This window comes from Mobula birostris, chromosome 20 (assembly GCF_030028105.1).
Source record: "Mobula birostris isolate sMobBir1 chromosome 20, sMobBir1.hap1, whole genome shotgun sequence".
Taxonomy (NCBI): Eukaryota; Metazoa; Chordata; class Chondrichthyes; order Myliobatiformes; family Myliobatidae; genus Mobula; species Mobula birostris.
Genome location: NC_092389.1, coordinates 14,835,820 through 14,859,912, shown reverse-complemented (window position 1 = coordinate 14,859,912; position 24,093 = coordinate 14,835,820). Strand labels below are relative to the sequence as shown.

General features: G+C 41.5%; 1 protein-coding gene across 1 annotated transcript in view; it reads left to right on the top strand.

The window, feature by feature from the left end:
• Positions 1-24,093, top strand: part of grik4 (glutamate receptor, ionotropic, kainate 4) — a 135,134-nt gene that overhangs the window by 39,963 nt on the left and 71,078 nt on the right. Inside the window, exons 6-9 of the mRNA XM_072238318.1 lie at positions 3,739-3,917; positions 12,780-12,833; positions 16,177-16,338; positions 22,866-23,018. Coding sequence (XP_072094419.1) covers positions 3,739-3,917; positions 12,780-12,833; positions 16,177-16,338; positions 22,866-23,018 — 548 coding nt within the window. The remainder of the gene's footprint in view (positions 1-3,738; positions 3,918-12,779; positions 12,834-16,176; positions 16,339-22,865; positions 23,019-24,093) is intronic.

Below are 24,093 nucleotides of genomic sequence, written 5' to 3'. Positions count from 1 at the left end.
GATGAAAAACACAATGATTCAGTGACATCAGATTGAAAATTTACATGTCAAATATTTGTAAATGGGACAATAACTTAATATAATGGTAACATGCAAATATACATATGTACCAATATAAAACATAACATGGTAATAGAAGCAGAGCCTTACAACAATACATGGTATTCCTGGTTATAGAATACAGGACCTAGAAGAGTACAGCATAGGTACAGTGACTTCGGACCATGATGCCAAACTAAACTAGTCCAATCTGCCTACATGTGGTTGTATCCCTCTATTCCCTGCCTGTTCATATGCCAATCTAAATGCCTCTTAAGCATTGCTATTGTATTTGTTTCTACCACCTCCCTGGCATCTCATTCCAGGCACCCATCACTCTGTCTGTAAAAAAAATACTTCCCTCAGGTCTCCCTTAAACTTTCCCATCCCATCTTATATCTACAGCATGCCCACTAGTATCTGGCATTTCTACTGTGTGGTATAAACCATGTACCTTCTCGTTTATTGTTTGCATGATTGTTTTTTTTTCTCTCTCTCTCTGCGCATTGGGTGTTGGTCTTTTTTTTAATTGGGTTCTTTCAGGTTTCCTGTTTTGTTGCTGCCTTGTGACTATAGTTTGATAATAAATGTACTTTGAACTTTGAGCTTTTTCTTTCTCTCAGGATTCAGTTTATTTCTATCAAGTCGTTCCTCCGCCTCTGATGTTCCTGAGTAAACAATCCAACTTGTTCTAACCTTTCCTTAAGAAGGTCAATACAAATATCATGTATACAACATTCATTGCCCTATCCTCATCAATTAGCTTCATCATTCCCTCAAAAAAAAAAGCAGGACCTGCCCTGCACAAAGCTACGCTGACTATCCCTAATATATCCATGCTTTTCCAAACGGAAGTAAATCTTGTCCTTAACAATCTTCTCCAAAATTTTTCCTTAAGATTCTTCTCCAAAAATTTTCCTATCACCGATGTACAAGGCTCACTACCTATATTTCCTGGTTTGTCCCCATTGCCCATCTTGAACACTCTGGGAGCTCACCTGTGGCGAAAGAGGATGCAAATAACTCTGTCAAGGCCCCAGCAATCTCCACCCTTGGCCCCCTCAGTTTGCTGATCTAGATCTCATCAGGTCCTGGGGACTTACCTACTTTAAACTTTTTCAGAACACCCAACAGCGCCTTCTCCTTAATATACCCTGCCCTAGAATATCAATGTACCATCCCTAATCTCACCATCATCCGTGTCCTTCTCCTTGAATGGCCCTACCCTTTCCTTCCCTACTTCCTTGCTCTTAGTATATATATATATATATATATATATAAAATGCCTTGGGATTTTCCTTAATTCTATTCGCTAAGGATATTTTACAACCTCTTTTAACCCTCCTAAATACTTTATTTAGTTGTTTCCTGCTTCCTTTATATTCCTCAAGGCCCTTGGCTGACTTAAGCTGCCCAAACCTTATATAAGCTTTCTTACATAAACCTCCCTTTTACTTCATCTCTGTTCGCCATCTCTACATCCAAATCGTCCTTCCAATCTAAAACTGCAGAGACAACTGTGCAGTGTCTGATGGGTAAAAATCTTATTCGAAGTGATAACTATATCTTGTACTCTGTGCCTTGTCATTTAAAAGCACGAATTGTCCTTTACCTTATATGCCTGCAGTGGCACTTGTATTCAACAGTATATTTGAAACCTTGTGCCTGTGTTCATCTACACCCTTTTGTATTACCTTTCTCTTACATGTTTTGTTCCATTTTTGTTTCCTTATTCGCTTATGTTACATTGCATCGTGCTTATTTGCATTGAGTTATAGGTGCTGCTCTGCCTTTTCCCCCCTCAGATCTACTGTATATCCTTGTGTTTGATAATATTTATTTATTTAGTGATACCGTGCAAAATAGGCCCTCCCGGCACTTTTGAATCGCACTGCCAGCTTGAACCAATATCTCTTTGCCAGTGTAAAATTTCTTATCCTGTATAAGTGTTTTGACAGGTTCCCAAGAGGATACATCACCAAAGGAAAGCCATGACCTGAAAGTCAGGTCCAGTTTATCCAATAACATAGAGTTGAATCCTTGAATAATGGAAAGGTGGGCAAGCAGGTTGCAAGCAAGTTATACAGTGTGATGGTATTGGTGAAGCTGGACAGGAGAGCCTACGTGGCTTTATTCTAGAGAGTGGAGATGCAGACCCTGAGGGGACAACTTGAATGTCATAAAGTCGAGACTTCTGATGCATTCGGGAAAGACAAAGTGAGGAATACTTGCCTTGGGGAGGTGGGAGAGTGCCTTGGGCAAGAAAGTACAAGAGAGAGTTTTGATAAGGCATGGGCTTGTTCAAATGCTTGTTCAAAAGAATTGGAGTGGAGTCAAGGAACAGTTGACCAAAATGATACCACTGGGAAGAAAAGGAAGATGAACAGGGGTAATGTAGTATAGAGGCTTGTGAAAGAGGAGTTAGAAGAAGGTGCTTCTGACCAAAAGTACTAGAATCTGCAGCAACAGCTCCATTTAGATTGTGCTCAGAACTTTGGAAGGGCTATGGAGGACAGGGTGATGCCGGGGGTTGGGTGGAGTGGCGGGGAGAATAATATGCTTGCTTTGTTGATGATCACTATATGCACATTGTGAATGCATTTGAAGCATATGCATCATAGAACATAGAACATTACAGCACAGTACAGGCCCTTCGGCCCACAATACTGTGCTGACCTTTTAGCATACCTTTCCCTCCCGGAGAGCCCTCCATTTTTCTATCATCCTTGTGCCTATCTTAGTGACCCAAGTCTGGGAAGTGTGCACTGTTCTTTCATGCATTCACGTCTGGAAAAGTTGCATGTGCCAGCAAATGGTACAAAAATGAGATATTTAGAGAGGAAATTAGCATAGTTAGAGCAGTTCAGCATTAAGTGGATGCATGCTTAGTGTAGGAGCCATTTATCTATTTTCTGACTATATTGTATTTTGTGGCATGTTTATTAGGGTAATCTGTCACGTGGGTTGGGGTGTGGTAGAAGCAAATGAGTATAGTTAAGTGTTCATGCTTTGGCTTAGTTTAGTTTAGCCTAGTGGAGAGAGGGCAAGCCACAGGGAATGACATTTTTTTGTTGACCGCTAACTTCGCTTGGTTACGCTGACTAGATCGCTAATTGGAACGCTATCACGCAATTAGAACACAGTTATATCGCTAACTAGAACGCTAATTACGCTATTATACTGCTTAGTATCGCTAATATCGCTAATTTGAACGCTATATTGCTAATTAAGTTTCGTTCGTTTTTTATCACTACAAGATCATTCGTCTTTGCTGGTTTCGTAATAAAGGATCGAACGTACCTTTTTCGATTTGGAAATTCGTTACTTGGAAGCGCATCATACAGTGTCGGTCTCCTGGCTTAGTCCCTCAGCGGTTTTGGTTTGTTTTCCAGTAACCGCTACACTTAGCACTGTGAGCTGTGGTTGATGACAGCTGTCAAGAGCACAAGTATTCTCTTCAGCTTGATAAGTTCATTTCTCAGCATTTTAATTCTGTAACAATTTAAGTAAGTATGTTCCAGTAGTTTTGAGCAAAGCTGACATGTGATTTAAAGCACTTTGTTTTTTTTTAATTGAAGCCTTCCAGGTAAAATTCCCTGCCAAGTATCCCAGAAAGATATTTCATTCTGATATGATTTAGATGTGGCCTTGCAGTTTGATTTATTCTAGATGTCACCTCACTCCCTGGTTTTTCTGCAGGCCTTTTGAGTTTGGAAAAGTTATTGCGCCAGTTTCTTATTTCCAAGGACACCTTGTCGGTGCGAATGTTGGATCAAAATCAGGATTCAACACCACTCCTGAAAGAAATCCGAGATGACAAAATTGCAACCATAATTATTGATGCCAGTACTTCAGTGTCACAATCAATCCTTCACAAGGTAGGTTTAACCCTAAGCTTACTAAATTCCATTCAACCAGCATCTAATGATTAATTAAAGGTCTCTATGAAACCAGGGAAACTTTAGTTACTTCAAATGACTATTTCTGTCAGTTACTGACTCATTGTTTATACTGTAATGTGAAACGAGAAGATACGTACACAATAATCAAATATGGCCGTTTCATATTCTAAACTGTAAGACCTCCTGAGTATGTGAAAGATTAAAACTCTTTTCCCGCCTTTATAATGCAGTACAATGGTCATTATTTTTGATGAGAATGTTTTAAATAATCCTCTGGTATAGACATGGCCACTTTATACTCAGATCCTTTAGCTCAACGCTCGCAGATTGTTGAGCTGCGATGATGTTTTGCACAAGCTAATAACGTAAGCTTGAGTATGTGACCACATTTCTGATTGCAAAGGGTCCGCTGACTACAGCCATGCATATGCTCTGCATACTTGTGTCACCAAAGGCTCCCTGGAATTAGAAGTTTCATTGAGGACAGTAACTTCCATAGCACTGGAGTTGTGCCCAGAAATTCTGTTGCATTGTGCCACATATATATATATATATATATATACAGGGACTTTTTTGCTCTCTATCCTCCAGGTGTGTATAATGAGCAAATGCATAAAAGTAGGCTTTAACCAGACAGCTAACTTGTTTAACCAATTCCAACCTTACCTGGGCTGCTGATCGCGAATCCAAAGTATCTACCTTCTCAGAACATCCCCATTAAGTGATTTTTCTTCGATGAATGCACACTGTTCAATTCTATTCACAACTGTCAGCAAATAAAGCCGTCCACGCCTGCATGCAGCAGGATCATAGGTGTGAGCTAATGAGTGGCAAGTAACATTTACAGCAAAAAGATCCAGACAATAACAATAAGAGAAGGTTTAATAAGCATCCCTTTTCGTTCAGTGATATTAGATCACTGTGTTCCCCCAGCAACGGCATCCTGGAGGTCACTAATGATGAGGAACTTGCATGAAGCAGCTACATAATTACCATGACTACAAGATCAGATTAAAGAGTGGATATACTGTGTGTTCAAGACAACGCAAACTACAACGCACAGATCAGGATGTGATGGAATATTGAATAGTCTGGATGAGAATTACAGTTCTGGGGAAGTTTAACACCTTCCAGGACAAAGTAGCCTTTTGACTGGGGCCCTGTCCACCACCTCGAACATTTGCTCCCCGCGCACCATTGCACAGTGGCTGCAGTGTGTTCTAAAGTGCAAAATGCAGTGCAGTTTCTCTCCTCTGTCACTCCGGCACCACACAAACTGCCAACCACTGCAGCTTCAAAGATGAGGGGCAACCACAAAAGTGAAGGCCACAGACATATGGGAGCCCACCACCTACAGGTTTCCCTTTCAGTTCCCTGCCATTGTGACTTGGAAGTATATGGCCAGCCTTTCACTGTTGATGGGTCCAAGTCTTGGAACTTGCTACCCAGTAACATTGGGGGATCATCTTCCCCAGAAGGATTTCCATGATTCAAGAAGGTGGCTTAGTACTACCTTCTCAAGGGCAGTTAATGGACACCACCATCCCAAAAATGACTATTTCGAAACAACACACACACACAAAATGTGCTGGAGGAACTCAGCAGGTCAGGCAGCGTCTGTGGAGAGGAATAAACAGTTGATGTTTGGGGCTGAGACTCTTCATCAGAACTGGAAAGGAAGGGCGACAAAGCCAAAGTAAGAAGGTGCTGGGTGAGGAGTTGGGAGGAGTACGAGCTGGCAGGTAATACTTATTCTGCCTTGCTGAGTTCCTCCAGCATTTTGTGTGTGTTGCTTAAGATTTCCAGCATCTGCAAAATGTCTTGTGTCTCTGAATTACTTTTTTTTTCAAAAAAGCTCTTCCTCAGCCCTGTCATTATCAATGTTCTTCAACCATCATCTCTACCTGATTATCTCATGGACTGATTATCTCCACTCACCCCTCTCACCTAAACGGTCCACTGCCCAGCCAAGACTCTGCATTCCTCACTGAGGGGGCACACTGATGATAGACCATTGTGAATATTTGGAAGCCTTCATATATATTTTTGCACAATATCTTAGGCCCCTAACATCAGCAACAAAGGCATCACAAAGAGCTGGAGTGGTCTGTTGCACACCACCTCTTTAAAAGGCCTTAGGAGCTGCAGCCCATAATCCATTAATAATGCTAAAGGATTTTTTAATGTTTAGTTAGCATAATAATTTCATATAAAATTTCAATTTCCAATGAACTATTCTGACCCACATGCTGAACAAAGCAGCTGAGACATTCAGCAGAATTTACATGACAGCAGCTGGCCATTCGGCCCATCTGGTCAGTGACAGAACTTGCACTCAACATGACCCCACTCTCCTGTAGTTTATCAGATTATCAGGAGTTCATGCTTATCCTCAGTGGGACCTAGTTCAGTCGTTTTGGTGACCCTTACAATTCCAACGTACAAATTCAGTAATACGCACAAAATGCTGGAAGAACTCAGCAGGCCAGGCAGCATCTATGGAAAAGAGTACACAGTCGGTGTTTCAGGCCGAGACCCTTCATCAGAACTGGAGAAGAATAATGGGAAGTCAGTGTAAGAGGGTGGGGGGGGAGGAAGAAATTCAAGGTTGATAGGTAAAACCAGGAGAGGGGGAGGGGTGAAGTAAAGAGCTGGGAAGTTGATTGGTGAAAGAGGCAAAGGACTGGAGAAGGGGGAATCTGATAGGAGAGGACAGAAGGCCATGGAAGAAAAGGAAGGGGAGGAGCACCAGAGGGAGGAGATGGGCAGGTAAGGAGATAAGGTGAGAGAGGGAAAATGGAATGGGGAATGGTGAAGGAGAAGGGGGACAATTACCAGAAGTTCGTCAAATTTAGTGATGCTTCCTTCCCATCTGTCCTGAAAACTGTAGCAGGCATTTTTGTTGTGATTAATATGGAAATGAAGGGTATAGTTCTCAAATAATTGTATCATCAATTTGCTGTGATTTCCAAATGAGGGGGTACAACTATTTTGTACCTCATTCTTTATCTTTGTTCATCGTATTCTCTGCCTGTAAACTGGGATAGGAATTATAATTAGATTCAGGCCTATAGAGATAGTGAGGGGATTTGCTGTAATCTTGAGGTGATTTTGATGTCTTCATTCTAAGCAGAAAGGATGTCTATCAGGACTCACCATTTTGCATCAGTGAAAGAGGACCCTGCAGCTGTAAGTGTGAGAATAGCAAATGAACAATGGAATTATTGTAACTGCATTACAGAGAAGGCATTTGGCTCTGAATAAGCAACTGAATCAGTTAAAAAGCATTTGGATTCAAAGATAATTGTTGTTAAAAGCTGGCAAGATAAACTTGAAACAAAAACATTTCCTGATCAAGTATTGTAGTTTATGATAGAAATTATGGTATAGTAATTTATTGTACTCACTTCATTTGTGTAAAACGTTATAAGAATCCCTCAGATTGTCTTGTAAATGCTGTGGTAAGAACTCACAATTGGTGGCTCAGCAACATCATCTGTTTCCATGCCAGTTAAATGTATCCTCTATACATGCCTCATCTACAAATCTGTAACTTTCAGACTCAGTTTCTTTGGAGTCCCAGCCCCGTTCCATCGTCCCTGCATATTCTCTTAATGGGGAATGCCTGTGCATGACTTTGTTTAACGGGAGGCAGGCTGATGCACGAGCAGCCACCATACAGTCTTTGACAGATCAACATCAGGATCCAGTGGCATAGAGTGCAAGATGACTGAGGACCCTTCGCTGCTGTAGCCTTCCTCCACCTTCACTGCCGTTGGGATGTGTCGTCATCCTCCACCAGCTCCACCGCTGAGGTCTTGGTTTGATCGCTCTGTCTGGAACCTCCCCCTTGATCCGACCAGGAGCTAAACTCCAGATGGCATCACTCTTGGAAACTCAGGGACTCACATGCCTCTCCACCATGACAAGGAGATGACCACAAACAAAACACAGCTACTTTATCCTTTCCTACTTGTGCTTCACTCCCTTCTCCACCTCCCGATACATTGGAGTAAGAGTTTTGCAAATCCTTTATAAAACTTGTGCTAATTTCATTGCATTGTGCTGCAATTGGCAACAGTTATAACATGAGAAAAACTGCAGTTGCTGGAAATCCAAAGCAACACACACAAAATGCTGGAGGAACTCAGCAGGCCAGGCAGCATCTATGGAAATGACTAAAGAGTCAGCGCTTCGAGCCGATACCCTTCATCAGGACTGGCAATAATGTTGAGAATGCAGGACAGTATTCCCATACTGTTCATTTCCTGATGGTAATAAAATAGTTGAGTTAAGATTTTGGAAGTGCACACAAATCACTTGTGAATGCCTTCCCTTAGCCAAAGGATTACTGAAATGCTTTATAACCAGTGAAGTACTTTTGGACCATAATCACTTTTGCAGCAAAGAAAACAGAGAAGTGTTTTGAGCGCAGCAAACACTCTCAATCAGCCATGACCAGATTATTTTAGTTAGCGGTTTTGTTTTAGGAATGGCCTGGATATCAAGGGAAACTTCTTTGTTCCTCTTTTATTTTAATGAAATGGCAATACATTTCCAAGTCAGGATGCCATGTGACTTGGAAGTGAATGTGCAGATTGAGAGGTTTTCGTGCACCTTCTGTCCTCGCTTTAGATCTTATTTAGAGCGTACAGCCGACCAATCCTTGCTAAGTTGCTGTGTGATGTCAAAGAACGGCCATGGTGCTTTGGTGGCCGTGGAGAGAAAAGGGTGAGGTGCCTTTATCCTTGAAGCTCCAAGCTTTCTGCAATTTTTTTGGTTTTTTTACTTTTAATGAGAAACAGCGCAGAATAGGCCCTTCCGGCCCTTCAAGCCACGCTGCCCAGCAACCCCCCTGAATTTAACCCTAGCCTATTCAAAGGACAATGTACCATGACCAATTAACCTACCAACCGCTATGTCTTTGGGCTGTGGGAGGAAACCGGAGCACCCGGAGGAAACCCACGCAGTCACGGGGAGAGCGTACAAACTGCTCACAGGCAGCGGCGGGAGTTGATAGATGTAGACTGATCCAGGGCAAGTGAAGAATATTCCATCCCATTTCTGACATGCACTTTGTAGACGATGAGAAGGAGAGGCAGAAGGCAAGTTGCACATCTTGCAATACCCTGGTGTCTGACCTGCTGTTGTCACCACAGTACTACATCTGCATTGTGCAGTTAATTCAGATGTGCACTCAGAATATTAATAGTGAAAGAACTGATGATTGTTCTGCTGTGAATGTTAACTGGAAATGATTAGACACTCCCTTACTGGAGTTAATCATCTCCTGAAACATGTGGTTTGATTATTACTTGCCATTTAGCTATCCATGCCTGACATCTTGCTGTCCATGGACATGTGCAGCTGCAAATAAATTAAACATTGTGCAGTCATCAGTGTATTCCCCACTTTTGACCAGATGGGGTGAAGGTCATTGGTGCAGCAGCTGACACTATTTGGAATAGAGCACGATCCTGAAGGACTACTGTTATTTCCTGTGGCTGCAATAATTGGTCTCTGTGAACCAGTACTACTTTCATTCAGTCTGGGTACAGTTCCAGTTATTGCAGAGGGTGGAAGCAGATTCAATGACAACTTTAAGAAGGGAATTTGGACAGATACTTTTAAAAGGTAAAACTTGCAACGTTTGAAGAAAGATGGGACAAGTGGGACACTGGCGAACACTTTTCAAAGAGCTGCCGCAGAAGGAAGAAGCTTGAGAGGTCTGCCTCTATGATGTCTCATTCTTTGAATTCAAAGTAGGTCACAGGAGCAGTATGCTGGCAACTGGCGGCACAGATTCAAACTCTATTAGCACTGAATGTTAGTGGGTGGCATTTAGCATCGCACAAACTGCAGCTGACTGCATTTTATTTGGCTTGGAGGTTATACAAATAGAAAGTAGAAAATTTTGGGAAAAATAAAGCTGGAAATGACAAAAAAATAAGGATAATGGGTTCTCCCAGTGAAGGCTGAGATTGGAGTGGATGTGGGCAGGGTTACATGTTTTGAAATAATTGGCTAAAAAGTATGCAGCTTAACACTGAACTCTAAATCATGCCGTCAGTTCACATGGTATTATATTGGGAAATGGAGTAATAAGTGGCATAGAAATAATTTATTAAGACTAATACATTGGAATAAATAGTGTAAATCAAGTGAAAGTACAAAAGTTCAGATGAATACCTGTATATTTCTGTATTAAGAGAGATACCGGGAAGTTGTCCCTCACACAGAGCAAGTTTGAACAGTGCAGGTGCTTTTGACTACCGGGCAAGAGTAATGTAGGGTTAGGGTGTAGGCAGCTAGCTTGAAATTCATGATGTTATCTCAAACAGTGAAACTTAATTCAAAAAACCTGGGAATGTGTGTGATCTGACACTAGATAATCAAAATAAAGCATCCTGATTCATGTTTTAAGAAATTTTACTAGATCACCAAGCAAGCTTAGCATCTAGAGCATCATATAATATTGTTATTCAATCCCTTGAGGTTAGGGATGACCTACTTCCATGGGTCCTGAGATGGCTGCTGATATCAATGTGCAATTTGTCCTACATGTGTGTCCAGTATCACACCATGTGACTGACAGTTGTGCCTTTTTGAGTTGCAACCCAGATATAACCCTTTCTTGCTTATGAAAGCCAACTTGGACAGACACCCCATACATACAAATGAAATCTCATAGGTATTATTAAATTAAAGAAAGAAACAGCCTTTTTTAAAAAAAACTATAAACATGTAACCTCCCTGTAGCAATGAGACAGCATAGTTTCATAATAACATGGGCTGCCTTTTTCACTGTGAGAAGCCACTCTAGGGAGTTGCTTTGGAAATTGACTAGCAATCACTTCTTTTGATACTATACTCTATTAAGCAATCTAACAGCCACTAATATTTCACATCTGTCGAAACCAGTCATTGTCCATGGGACATCCTGATTCTGTGCCATTGTAAGTAGGCAGGGAAAGACAATAAGTACTTCATACAGTACGTTCATATTAATTGGCCCTCATTACAATACTGTGAAACTATGGTTACTGTTTTGTGTATTTTCTGATGTATGGGCACATCGACTTATAGATGTTTGTAACTCAGGGATGGCCTGTAGACTTGCCAGCTTCACTTGCTTCCCAACTTGTGGTCCAATAGGAGTTCATGGTATGGCCAGATATACCAATGTGCTGGGTGCAAATTCCTAGTACAGAAAAGAACTGCTGCAACAAATGTCTTCTTAAAGCTGATTGAGACCTAACAGTTATTCAAAAGCTGATGGGCTATGTAGAAATTGTTTCTTTTGAAAATTATATCATAGTCATTAAATCAGTGAAATCTTTGAAAATTATTTTCATACATGTTAAGATCCAGGATGCACAACCAAAATGGAGGTAAAATCCTGTTATTATGAAGACTTTAAAAACACAACTAGATATATGTTTAAGGGAAACTGATTTCCAGAATAAAGGGAGAAAACTTCAGTGGGATTAAATGGGATAGCTTTTCTAAAGAGCTGACACAGGCACAATGGACTCCAGTGCCAAAAGATACTAAGTTGAAATCAAATCTACTATGGTCCTTAGTTCCTCTGTGGAAGGAGCATATGTTCCTGCGAGCTTGGTGATTCACTTTCAGAGGCCCTAATCTATAGTTATCCATGCATTGTGGAAGCCTTCCATGCAAGTCAGCCTCTCGTGAAACTGAGTATGCCCTCAGCCACTTTCTTCCCTCATGCTTTACCTCAGAAAAAAAAGAGATAAAAAGAAGGCAGAAAAAAACTGAAATGGCAAACTGAAAACACAGGATCATAAACTTATAGAACTGCCAACAATATAGGAAAATTATAAATAGGGCTAAGAAGTACAAGAAGGGTTAAATAATCCATTCTAACCTTGCCCACCTGGTTTTTGTCAGAATAAAATTATGACATAACATAAGCCTCCCCTTACAGAACGCAAACAGAAAATGCTGGAAATACTCAGCAAGTCAGGCAGCATCTATGAAGGGGGAAAAGTTAACATTTCACCATCAGTGATCCTTTGTCTTGACTAGAGTAAGAAAACAAATGTGATTTATTATGTAGAATCAGAATCGGGTTTATTATCACTGGCATATGTCATGAAATTTGTTGTTTTGTGGCAGCCGTACATAAAAATTACTATAAATTACGACAAGACTATATGAAAAATAAGTAGTTCAAAAAGAGAGCAAAGCGGTGAGGTAGTGATCATGGGCCATTCAAAAAACTGATGATAGAGGGGCAGAAGCTGTTCTTAAAATGTTGAGTGTGCATCTGCAGATTCCTGTACCTCCTCACTTATGGTAGTAATGAGAAGAGGGCATGTCCTGGATGGTGAGGGACTTTCATGATGGATGGTGCCTTCTTGAGGCATCGCCTTTTGAAGATGTCCTCAATGGGGTTAAGATAAAAAGAACAGAAGGAATGACTGATAAAGCTGTCAAGTTAATCATTACTTTAAATTAACATTTCCGGTCACTTTACAGACATCTTGTGACAAAGTTCTGAAAGAATGTCAGCAAATTACATTTGTCTCTTCTAGACAAATGCCAGCGGTAAAGGGCAACATTTAAACAGTGAAAAATGAGTGAAGTTATAGCAGGTCTTACAATTTTATTTGACTGAGAAGGTGATAAATGTTTAAAATAATCTGCCGTTTGTGACATTTAGGTGCAGTTAAATGCTTAGTTTGGCGAACAGAATGATAAAGTGAGATTAAATGCTCCTTTCTTGTAATTCCCAAATTTAAAGAACATAGTGCATTCTAAAGTCTGTGTGAATGGATGCTGTAACTCGTATTTTTCTAACTTGTTTTTCAGGCTGTGGAGTTAGGAATGACATCTGCCTACTATAATTACATCTTCACATCTCTGGTAATGTAATGCCAAGCAACCAATGGTTACAATTATCTGCCTAGTAGATTTTTTTCATTCTTTGATGGAGAAGTATTTTGAATACTGCTGGAGATGGGTTGGATCTGCTCCTTTTCCAGTTAAGCTGCTACCACTCATAGCATCTTATGAGTTTCCAACATTGGTATCTGCTTATCTCAGATAATGTCAGGCAGCATTGGGCCAAGAATTATACTTCAGCTGTTTAAAAGATCTTGAAGTAATGGCATGAACAGTTCATTTGGACCACATCTCAAAATGTAGAAGCTAAGCAAAAATCTCGAAGGATGATCCCTTCAGAAGGTCTGCAAGGAGTTATTAACAAGGGAGTGGAAGATGTGTTCTTTATGAAGTGCAAAGAAAACCCCTCAAGGCTGACAATCTTCAGTGTCCGCACATCACTGGAGTGTGGCTCAAACACCCAAAAATGGGCCGGAGGTTGGTGAGGGTGAAAGGTTGATTGCTAGCAGGTGATGGCAGGAGCAGTTTTGGTGAGATGGAATGATGGAGAAGGTGCACAAGAAAAAGAAATTCTGAAACACTTTGTTCCAGTACATAGAAAATAGAATAGGGAAGCACAGTAAGGGCCATTTGGCCCATGATGTTGTGCCAACCTTTAAACCTACTCCACGATCAATCTAACCCTTCCTTCCTACATACCCATAACCATCCATTTTTCTTTCGTCCATGTGCCTATCTAAGAGTTTCTTAAATGTCTCTAATATATCTCCCTCTAGCACCTCCCCTGGCAGTAAATTCCACACACTTACTATTCTCTATGCAAAAAAAAATCCTACCTCTGACATCTTCACTAAATTTTCCTCCCCCTCCCCTTAAAATGATGTTCCCTGCTATTAGTCATTGTTGAGTTGGGATAAAGGCACTGCCTGTTCACTCTGTCTATACTTTTTCTAATCTTATACACCTCTATCAAGTCACCTCTCATCCTTCTTCTCTTCAAAGAGAAAAGCCTTAGCTTGCTCAACCTTTGCTCAGTCTCTGAAGACAACAACATACCTTATTGTTAAAATCAGGAACAGGTTCTGTAAATGTACCAAAGAAAGTATAGACAGCTTAGTTCTATGTAAGATTCAAGATTATATCAATGTTGATGTGTTTGAATCGAGCCCTGGTAAAAGATGTTTATATCTGTCTTCGTGCCATTTCCCCAATCACTAAAGTAATAATATGGGTATTGGTAATGCATGTAAATTTCACACATTTCACTGGGAGTACAGAATCTCCCTCAACATGAAGGCAGATAATAGAATCAAGTCTAGATTAGAATATATTGAAGTGCTCTTTTGCAACTAAATCATAGTTTATGATTTGAAAAAAAAATCAAATCTTCAGTCAGTATAGTAACTGTCACTTATTATGCAGAGTAACGTACACTGAACTGGAAGGTACTGCACATCAAAATTCTCTACCAGGAATGGTTTATTAAGTGTGATGTGTGTTGAAGCAACAAATACTTCCCACCAGGTCCCTTGACGATTACATGCAGTGGAACATACTACCTTGAACACACACAACACACACACACACACCAGTAAATTTGCAAATGTGGCTCCATACCAGCGTTACATGCTATTGGATGCTGTTGCTCATCCTTGTGTGTTTCAACTGTGTAAGCTTGGAAGAGGGAAAATCACAGACGTTGCACAACACACATAACAGTACAGGCCCTTCAGCCCACAGTGTTGTGATGAACTTTAATCTACTTCTTGATCAATCTAACCCTTCCCTCTCACATAGTCCTCCGATGTTCATTCATCCATGTGTCTCTTAAATGTCCCTACTGTATCTGCCTCTACCACCACCCTGGCAGTATATTCCACACACCTCTGTGTAAAAACCTACCTCTGACGTCTCCCCTATACCTTCCTCCCAATTACCTTAAAGTCATGCCCCGTGTATTAGCCATTTTCACCCTGGGAAAAAGTATCCAGCTGTCCAATCTGTCTATGCCTCTTATCATCTTGTACACCTCTATAAAGTCACTGTTTGTCCTACTTCTCCACGAAAAGAAACACCCTAGTTTGCTCAACCTACTCTCCTGAGTCATTCTTTATAATCCAGGCATCATCCAGGTAAATCTCCTCTGCACCCTCAAAGGATTTCACATCCTTCCTATAATGAGGCGACCAGAAATGAATACAATACTCTAATATGGACACTACTCTGCTGCTCTTGAACTCAATGCCCAGACTAATGAAAGCCAACACACCATACACCTTCTTAACCACCCAATCAGCTTGTGCTACAACTTTCAGAGATCTGTGGACGTGAACCCCAAGATCTCTCTGTTCCTCCGCACTGCTAAGTATCCTGCTATTAACCCTGTACTCTGCCTTCAAGTTCAGCCTCCAAAGGGAATCCCTTCACACTTCTCCAGATTGAATTCTATCTGCCACTTCTCTGCCCTGCTTCGCTGTGAATGGCCTGTGTTAATAATCGATCACACTTTCAAGTCAGTTTCCTGAAGAGATTTTGTTGTACAGTACATGTGAACATTGTGCTCTTAGACACTATTTCAAAGCCATTGTTCTATAATTGTGGAAGTGTTGTGATGTAGTGCTGTGTGACGTCAGGATGAGATGCCATATAGAGAGAAGAGAAATTGGCAAGAAAGCAACACTGGCTGAGTTACAAGATCTTCCAAACATATGGATTTTTCTCCTGCTCTTGAAATAGTGCATGAAAAAGAGCTGTTCAGTTTGTTACTAATTTCCAATTTGAACAGTTGATTAACATTGCGGATATAGAAACTAATCAGTGAGTTAAGTTAGTTAATAATAGAACCAAATCCAGATTATAATACATTAAAGTGCTCTTCAGCAACAAAATCACAAGTTATGGTATATAGAAATTAGAATTTTCAGTCAATCGTGTGGTTGTGTTTCTTATTTGTACCATGAAGGGAAATACAGCCAGGATCCCTGTCTAGTGAACTGTGGGTTAAAGCTAGCAGAATACAATATAGGTTCACACTCCTTATCACTGTCCAGGATTGGTGATGGGGAAAATCAGACAGCTTTCCAGAAAACTACCCAGTAATTCCTATGTTGGAGTGTTGGAGAGAGATGCAGTCACCCAGGGTTCAAGCTCCCAAATGTTTTACAGTGATGCTTTTGAAAACACAGAAAGGAGAAGCATAAGAGATCCATAGATAATGGTTTGTAATGCAATGTTTCATGGATAAGGATGGGTTGGTGGGTTGAACTCAGCAAGATGACTTGCTTCTAGAGGAGAGGAGAAAAAGAATAATGCCAAAGGAGAGAGTAGAAAATAAGTCTGTTTATTATTGCCCTTTTTACTCCAGGAATTTCCTCTTCTCCATTTTGAGGGGCTAAATGAAGATCATGTGAATGTCCTGGGATTTTCCATCACTAACCCAGATCATCCATACTATGGTGACTTTGTTAACAGCCTAAACAAATCCTGGCAGGAAAACTGTGCACACTCAACTTACCTTGGAGCAGCAGTAAGTACCCGATTTAATATAAATTAATCTAAATAATCTAAGTAATTGGAATTAATTGGCAGTCTTTATTTTAATACACAAACCTGAAGTTCAATAAGTTAATAAAAATGTGTGCAGTATCAGTTCAGAGAATAAGTTCTGTATTTTTAAAAATGTTATTATAGGGAGCTTTCTTGTCAGCGGTATGAACCAAGCGATTTGGCTGTGGGAGAGTTGATTGGTTGCATCTGTGAATGTTTTAGTCCTGGGGCCAAATTCAGACTTGCAAGCTACTCACCCTGTAATTAAGTAGTGCAAAAGTGATACTGTTACCTTGGATTGAGCCTGATCTCCAAATAGATTTCCCAATTCAGAGTGGTTAGATGAATTCTAGCCATACAGTTGTCGCGTCGTACAGAATGGAAGCAGGCTATTCCTTTCCTCACCAACCAGTAGGCACCTATTCATACCAATCGTATTGTCCAGCACTTGGTCCAGACCCTTTCACACCAATCAGGTGCTCATCTAGACTCATTTTAAAACTGTTCACAGCTTGCTTTCATCACTCTCTCAGGCAGTGTATTCCAGGTATTCGCCACCCTTGGATCCACCTGAAATCTCTTACTCCTTCCCTAAACTTATGCCTGCTAGCTTCCTTTCACACACTTTTTTTTTGTTTCTTTTTCTTTGTAAAGAAGTGGAGAACAAACCCAGCCTGATGTCCTACACGTATCCTCTAGCTCTGCATTTTGCTACCCCGCACCCACCCCCAATGTTCTTTTGTCAATGTTCTCTGCTCCCATTCATCATTGACCAATTATCTCCATGGTCAGTCTGGTTTTACCCTATCAAGGGCATGCCCTTCCCCCACCCTCCTTATCATTTCACAAACTTTTATTTCCTCCTCAGTTCTGATGAAGGGTGTTTGACATCAAATGTTGGCTGTTCTCTTTCAACAGGTGCACCCTGACCTTCTGGGTGTTTCCAGCAGTTTCTGGTTTTAGATATCTTTATTAATGGAACTTGTACCAGAATATCATCTTCACTAAGTTTTCTAGTTATACATTTGCTTCCTTTGTGAATACTGATGAAAACTAATCATGTAGGACTTCTCCTACACCTTCAGCCTTCATACACGGATTGCCCAGTTGTCCGTAAATGACTTATTCTGGGGCTAATTAATGTCTTTGCCTCAATACACTTATAAAATACCTTTGGATTTACTTTGATCCTGACTGAAGTGTTATTTCATGACCTTTCTTTGCCCTCCTAACTCCTTACACGCCGTATTCCTACACATTTTATATTTGTTGCTGGAAGTCCCCTTCATTAGTTCTCTATACATGTAATATGCTTCCTTTTATCTCTATTCACACACATCCAGGGCCCCGTAAACATCCAGTGTATCCCTCTACTTGTTACCCTTGGCTTTCAACTTCGCAGGAACACTTGATACTGAGATCTCACCATTTCTAGTAAATGATTCCTGTCTACCTTTTCCAGATCTTGTTTTCTTTCAACTACGTTGGCCTTCCCCCAATTTAAGACCTCTATTGCTGGTCCGTCAATATCTTTTCCTATATCCACTTTGAAATATTCGGAGTTATGACCACTAGCTCCAAAATGCTTTCCCACTGACACTTATCTCCGCATGACCAGCTACAAGATAAGATCCAGTAATAAGATATAGGAGCAGAATTAGGTCATCGTGGCTGATTCATTTCCCTCTCAGCCTCAATCTCCTGCCTTTCCCCATATCCCTCCATGCCCCGACTAATCAAGAACCTATCAACCTCTGTCTTAAATATGCCCAATGACTTGGCCTCTACAGCTGCCTGTGGCAATGAATTCCACAGATTCATCACTCTCTGGCGAAAGAAATTCCTCCTCAACTCTGTTTTAAATGGACCTCCCTCTATTCTGAGGCTGTGTCCTCTGGTCTGAGTCTACCCCACCATAGGAAAACATTCACTTCACACCCACTCTATCGAGGCCTTTCGACATTCAATAGGTTTCAATTAGATTCCCCCCTTACTTTTCTGAATTCCAGTGTGTACAGGCCCAGAAACATCAAACGCTCATCATATGATCAGCCTTTCAATCCCAGAATCATTTTCATGAACCTCCTTTCAACCCTCTCCAATGTCAGCACATCCTTTCTTAGACAAGGGGCCCAAAACTGCTCACAATACTCCAAGTGAGGCTTATCTTCGTATCGACTGTGAACTTAGTCACAAAGCCGTCAATTTCATCATCAAAATCATTGACATATAACATAAAAAGAAGTAGTCCCAATACAGATCTCTGTGGAGCACCACTAATCACTGACAGCCAACCCTTTATACCCACTCTTTGCCTCTTGCCAATCAGCCAATCTTCTATCCACGCTAATATCTTCTCTGTAATACCATGGGCTCTTGGCTTGTTAAGCACCTTGTCAGAGGCCTTCTGAGAATCCAAGTTCACAATATCGACTGACTCTCCTTTGTCTATCCTGCTTGTTATTTCCTCCAAGAATTCCAACAGATTTGTCAGAAAGATTTTCCCTTAAGGAAACCATTCTGGAAATCCTCCTTCCCACATTGATCTATCTACATGCTCTACTATAAAACCCTCCAGGATATCAAAAGTTCCACTTTCTTCTCTGAGCCTTAAATGCTAATGCAATTCCAGTTAATTTTCAGGAAACTGAAATCCTCGATTACTTTAACCCTATTTTTATGACATCTCTGTGTGTTTGCCCACATGTCTGTTCCTCTATGTCCTGTTGATTGTCAGGTATGGAATACATCCCCAGACACTGATGATACCCTTATGTTCCTAATCTCTGTCCATGTGGCCTTGTTTGAGAAGCTTTTCTGTGATATCCTCCCTCAATACTGAGGTAATACATTCCTTTTAGGAAGAGAGATTTACAGTCAACATTCCAAAAGGTACTTTTTGCGATACCACATAATGCCTGGAAAATGGAAGCATGCAATAATAAAGAAATAGAGAAAGCTCTGGTACTTAATTTGCTGAGGGACAGATAGCAAAAAGTAGAGATGATTGGATTTTTTTCTGATGGGAGAGAAGCCTTCCAGAGGACAGTAAGACTGATTCTTTAAATCTCCAATCTAATTAGCTTTTCCCTGCTCTTTCCTCATAGCTGAAAATAGTAGATTGCAATGCATAATTTTTAGTGAATTTTAGTCCTCCACCTCTCAAGTACCCATTTTAAATTACTAAATTTCATCTTTTTATAACTAAAAATACCTCTCTCCCTCTCTCTCTGTCTCTATCTCTCTCTCTTGCTCCCTCCTCTCTCTCCACCTCTCTATCTGTCTCTCTCTCTCTCTCCCCCCTTTATCTTTCTCTCTTTCTCTTTCTGTCTCTCTCACATACAGTTCTCTGCATTCAAAATTGCAACTCTAGTGATACAGAAAATCTGAAATTGAACATAGAACAGTACAGCACAGTACAGGCCCTTCGGCCCACAATGTTGTGCCAAACCTTAAACCCTGCCTCCCTTATAACCCCCACCTTAAATTCCTCCATATACCTGTCTAGTAGTCTCTTAAATTTCACTAGTGTATCTGCCTCCACCACTGACTCAGGCAGTGCATTCCACGCACCAACTACTCTCTGAGTAAAAAACCTTCCTCTAATATCCCCCTTGAACTTCCCACCCCTTACCTTAAAGCCATGTCCTCTTGTATTGAGCAGTGGTGCCCTCGGGAAGAGGCGCTGGCTATCCATCCACTCTATCTATTCCTCTTATCATCTTGTACACCTCTATCATGTCTCCTCTCATCCTCCTTCTCTTCAGAGAGTAAAGCCCTAGCTCCCTTATCCTCTGATCATAATGCATACTCTCTAAACCAGGCAGCATCCTGGTAAATTTCCTCTGTACCCTTTCCAATGTGGGCATATGGCCAAGTGGTTAAGGCGTTCGACTAGCGACCTGAAGGTCGTGAGTTCGAGCCCCAGCCGAGGCAGCGTGTTGTGTCCCTGAGCAAGGCACTTAATCACACAGTACTTTGCGATGACACTGGTGCCAAGCTGTATGGGTCCTAATGCCCTTCCCTTGGACAACATCGGTGTCGTGGAGAGGGGAGACTTGCAGCATGGGCAACTGCTGGTCTTCCATACAACCTTGCCCAGGCCTGCGCCCTGGAGAGTGAAGACTTTCCAGGCGCAGATCCATGGTCTCGCAAGACTAACAGATGCCTTTATTTACCCTTTCCAATGCTTCCACATCCTTCCAATAGTGAGGCGACCAGAACTGGACACAGTACTCCAAGTGTGGCCTAACCAGAGTTTTATAGAGCTGCACCATTACCCTGTGACTCTTAAACCCCTATCCCTTGACTTATGAAAGGTAACACTCCATAAGCTTTCTTAACTACCCTATCCACCTGTGAGGCAACTTTCAGGGATCTGTGGACATGTACCCCCAGAACTGATCCTTGTGGGACACCGCGAGTCACAACCCTCCAATCTGAATGTACTCCCTCTACCACGACCCTCTGCTTTCTGCAGGCAAGCCAATTCTGAATCCACCTGGCCAAACTTCCCTGGATCCCATGCCTTCTGACTTTCTGAATAAGCCTACCATGTGGAACTTTGTCAAATGCCTTACTAAAATCCATGTAGATCACATCCACTGCACTATCCTCATCTATATGCCTGGTCACCTCCTCAAAGAACTCTATCAGACTTGTTAGACACAAAGCCATGCTGACTGTCCCTGATCAGACCATGATTCTTTAAATGCCTATAGATCCTACCTCTAAGAACCTTTTCCAACAGCTTTCCCACCACAGACGTAAGGCTCACTGGTCTCTAATTACCCAGACTATCCCTACTACCTTTTTTGAACAAAGGGACAACATTCGCCTCCCTCCAATCCTCCGGTACCATTCCCATGGACAATGAGGAAATAAAGATCCTAGCCAGAGGCTCAGCAATCTCTTCCCTTGCCTCGTGGAGCAGCCTGGGGAATAATCCGTCAGGCCCCGGGGACTTATCCGTCCTAATGTATTTTAACAACTCCAACACCTCCTCTCCCTTAATATCAACATGCTCCAGAACATCAACCTTACTCATATTGTCCTCACCATCATCAAGTTCCCTCTCATTGGTGAATACCGAAGAGAAGTATTCATTGAGGACCTCGCTCACTTCCACATCTTTTCTCTAATCGGTCCTATCTTCACTCCTGTCATCCTTTTGTTCTTCACATAATTGAAGAATGCCTTGGGATTTTTCTTTACCCTACTCGCCAAGGCCTTCTCATGCCCCCTTCTTGTTCTCCTCAGCCTCTTCTTAAGCTCCTTTCTGGCTTCCCTAGATTCCTCAATAGACCCATCTGATCCTTGCTTTCTAAACCTCATGTATGCTGCCTTCTTCCACCTGACTAGATTTTCCACCTCACTTGTCACCCATGGTTCCTTCACCCTATCATTCTTTATCTTCCTCACCGGGACAAATTTATCCCTAACATCCTGCAAGAGATCTCTAAACATTGACCACATGTCCATAGTACATTTCCCTGCAAAAACATCATCCCAATTTACACCCGCAAGTTCTAGCCTTATAGCCTCATAATTTGCCCTTCCCCAATTAAAAATTTTCCTGTCCTCTCTGATTCTATCCTTTTCCATGATAATGGTAAAGGCCAGGGAGCGGTGGTGACTGTCCCCCAGATGCTCACCCACTGAGAGATCTGTGACCTGACCCGGTTCGTTACCTAATACTAGATCTAGTATGGCATTCCCCCTAGTCAGCCTGTCAACACACTGTGACAGGAATCCGTCCTGGACACTCTTAACAAACTCTGCCCCGACTAAACCATTGGAACTAATCAGGTGCCAATCAATATTAGGGAAGTTGAAGTCACCCATGATAACAACCCTGTTATTTTTGCACCTTTCCAAAATCTGCCTTCCAACCTGCTCCTCTATATCTCTGCTGCTACCAGGGGGCCTATAGAACACTCCCAATAGAGTAACTGTTCCCTTCCTGTTCCTGGCTTCCACCCATACTGACTCAAACGAGGATCCTGTTACATTACCCACCCTTTCTGTAGCTGTAATAGTATCCCTGACCAGTAATGCCACCCCTCCTCCCCTTTTTCCTCCCTCTCTATCCCTTTTAAAGCACTGAAATCCAGGAATATTGAGAATCCATTCTTGCCCTGGTGCCAGCCAAGTCTCTGTAATGGCCACTACATCACTGCAACCACTACAAATGGTTAATTTGTTTTTGAGTGAAGCTAATTAGTAGTGATGGATGAATCTAGAATGTTCAATCCTCAGCAGAATTTATCAAGAAACTCTGTGTAATAAACTAGTGAAGATTTCATGAAGATGTAATCACAGCTTTAGGCAATTTAATTTTCAGTTAATGATAACAAGATTGATGGTGCTTTGCATATTTTTTATTAAATTTTTAAAAAGGATTGTTTGTAACAAATGTTTCTCCACATTCATATTGAATTTACTTCTGAATTTTGATAAGCTCCTTTTTACTCTCTCTGTAAGTGATCTTCTGTCTCTTGCAACTAGCTCTCCTCCGCGCTCCTGTTTGATGCTGTCTTTGTCATTGTAAACGCTGTCAATGAACTTAACCGCAGCCAGGAAATTGCTGTCAAATCCTTGTCCTGTGGCTCCGCACAGATATGGCAACATGGAACCAGTCTGATGAACTACCTGAGAATGGTGAGAGAGAGAATGAACTGCCTGGGACTCTGTATAAGTGTGATATAATGTCACTGTTCTGCCTATTTATGGAATATATGTATGTGATGTGATTACTCTTTTTCCAAAGATATTATATGTGGTATTGCTGCTTATTGTCCATGTGGAATCCATACAGTGGAATCCATGCATGTATTTCTTTAGCCAGAGAGTGGTGAATCTGTGGAATTCTTTGCCATCGGCAGCTGTGGAGGCCAAGTCATTGGGTATATTTAAGGCACAGGTTGATAGATACTTTATACTTATACATTGTACTTTGTACTTTATTGTCGCCAAACAATTGATACTAGAACGTACAATCATCACAGCAATATTTGATTCTGCGCTTCCCGCTCCCTGGATTACAAATATTAAATATTAAAAATAGTAAAAATTAGTAAATATTAAAAATTTAAATTATAAATAGAAAGTAGAAACATGAAAAGTAAGGTAGTGCAAAAAAAAACTGAGAGGCAGGTCGGGATATTTGGAAGGTACGGCCCAGATCCGGGTCAGGATCCGTTCAGCAGCCTTATCACAGTTGGAAAGAAGCTGTTCCCAAAACTGGCCGTACGAGTCTTCAAGCTCCTGAACCTTCTCCCGGAGGGAAGAGGGACGAAAAGTGTGTTGGCTGGGTGGGTCGTGTCCTTGATTATCCTGGCAGCACTGCTCCGACAGCGTGCGGTGTAAAGTGAGTCCAAGGATGGAAGATTGGTTTGTGTGATGTGCTGCGCCGTGTTCACGATCTTCTGCAGCTTCTTCCGGTCTTGGACAGGACAACTTCCATACCAGGTTGTGATGCACCCTAGAAGAATGCTTTCTACAGTGCATCTATAAAAATTAGTGAGGGCTTTAGGGGACAGACCAAATTTCTTTAGCTTTCTCAGGAAGTAAAGGCGCTGGTGGGCCTTCTTGGCAGTGAATTCTGCTTGGTTGGACCAAGTCAGGTCGTTTGTAATATTGACCCCGAGGAACTTAAAGCTTTTGACCTGTTCCACTTGCGCACCACCGATGTAAATTGGGTCATGCGGTCCACTACTCCTTCTGAAGTCAACAA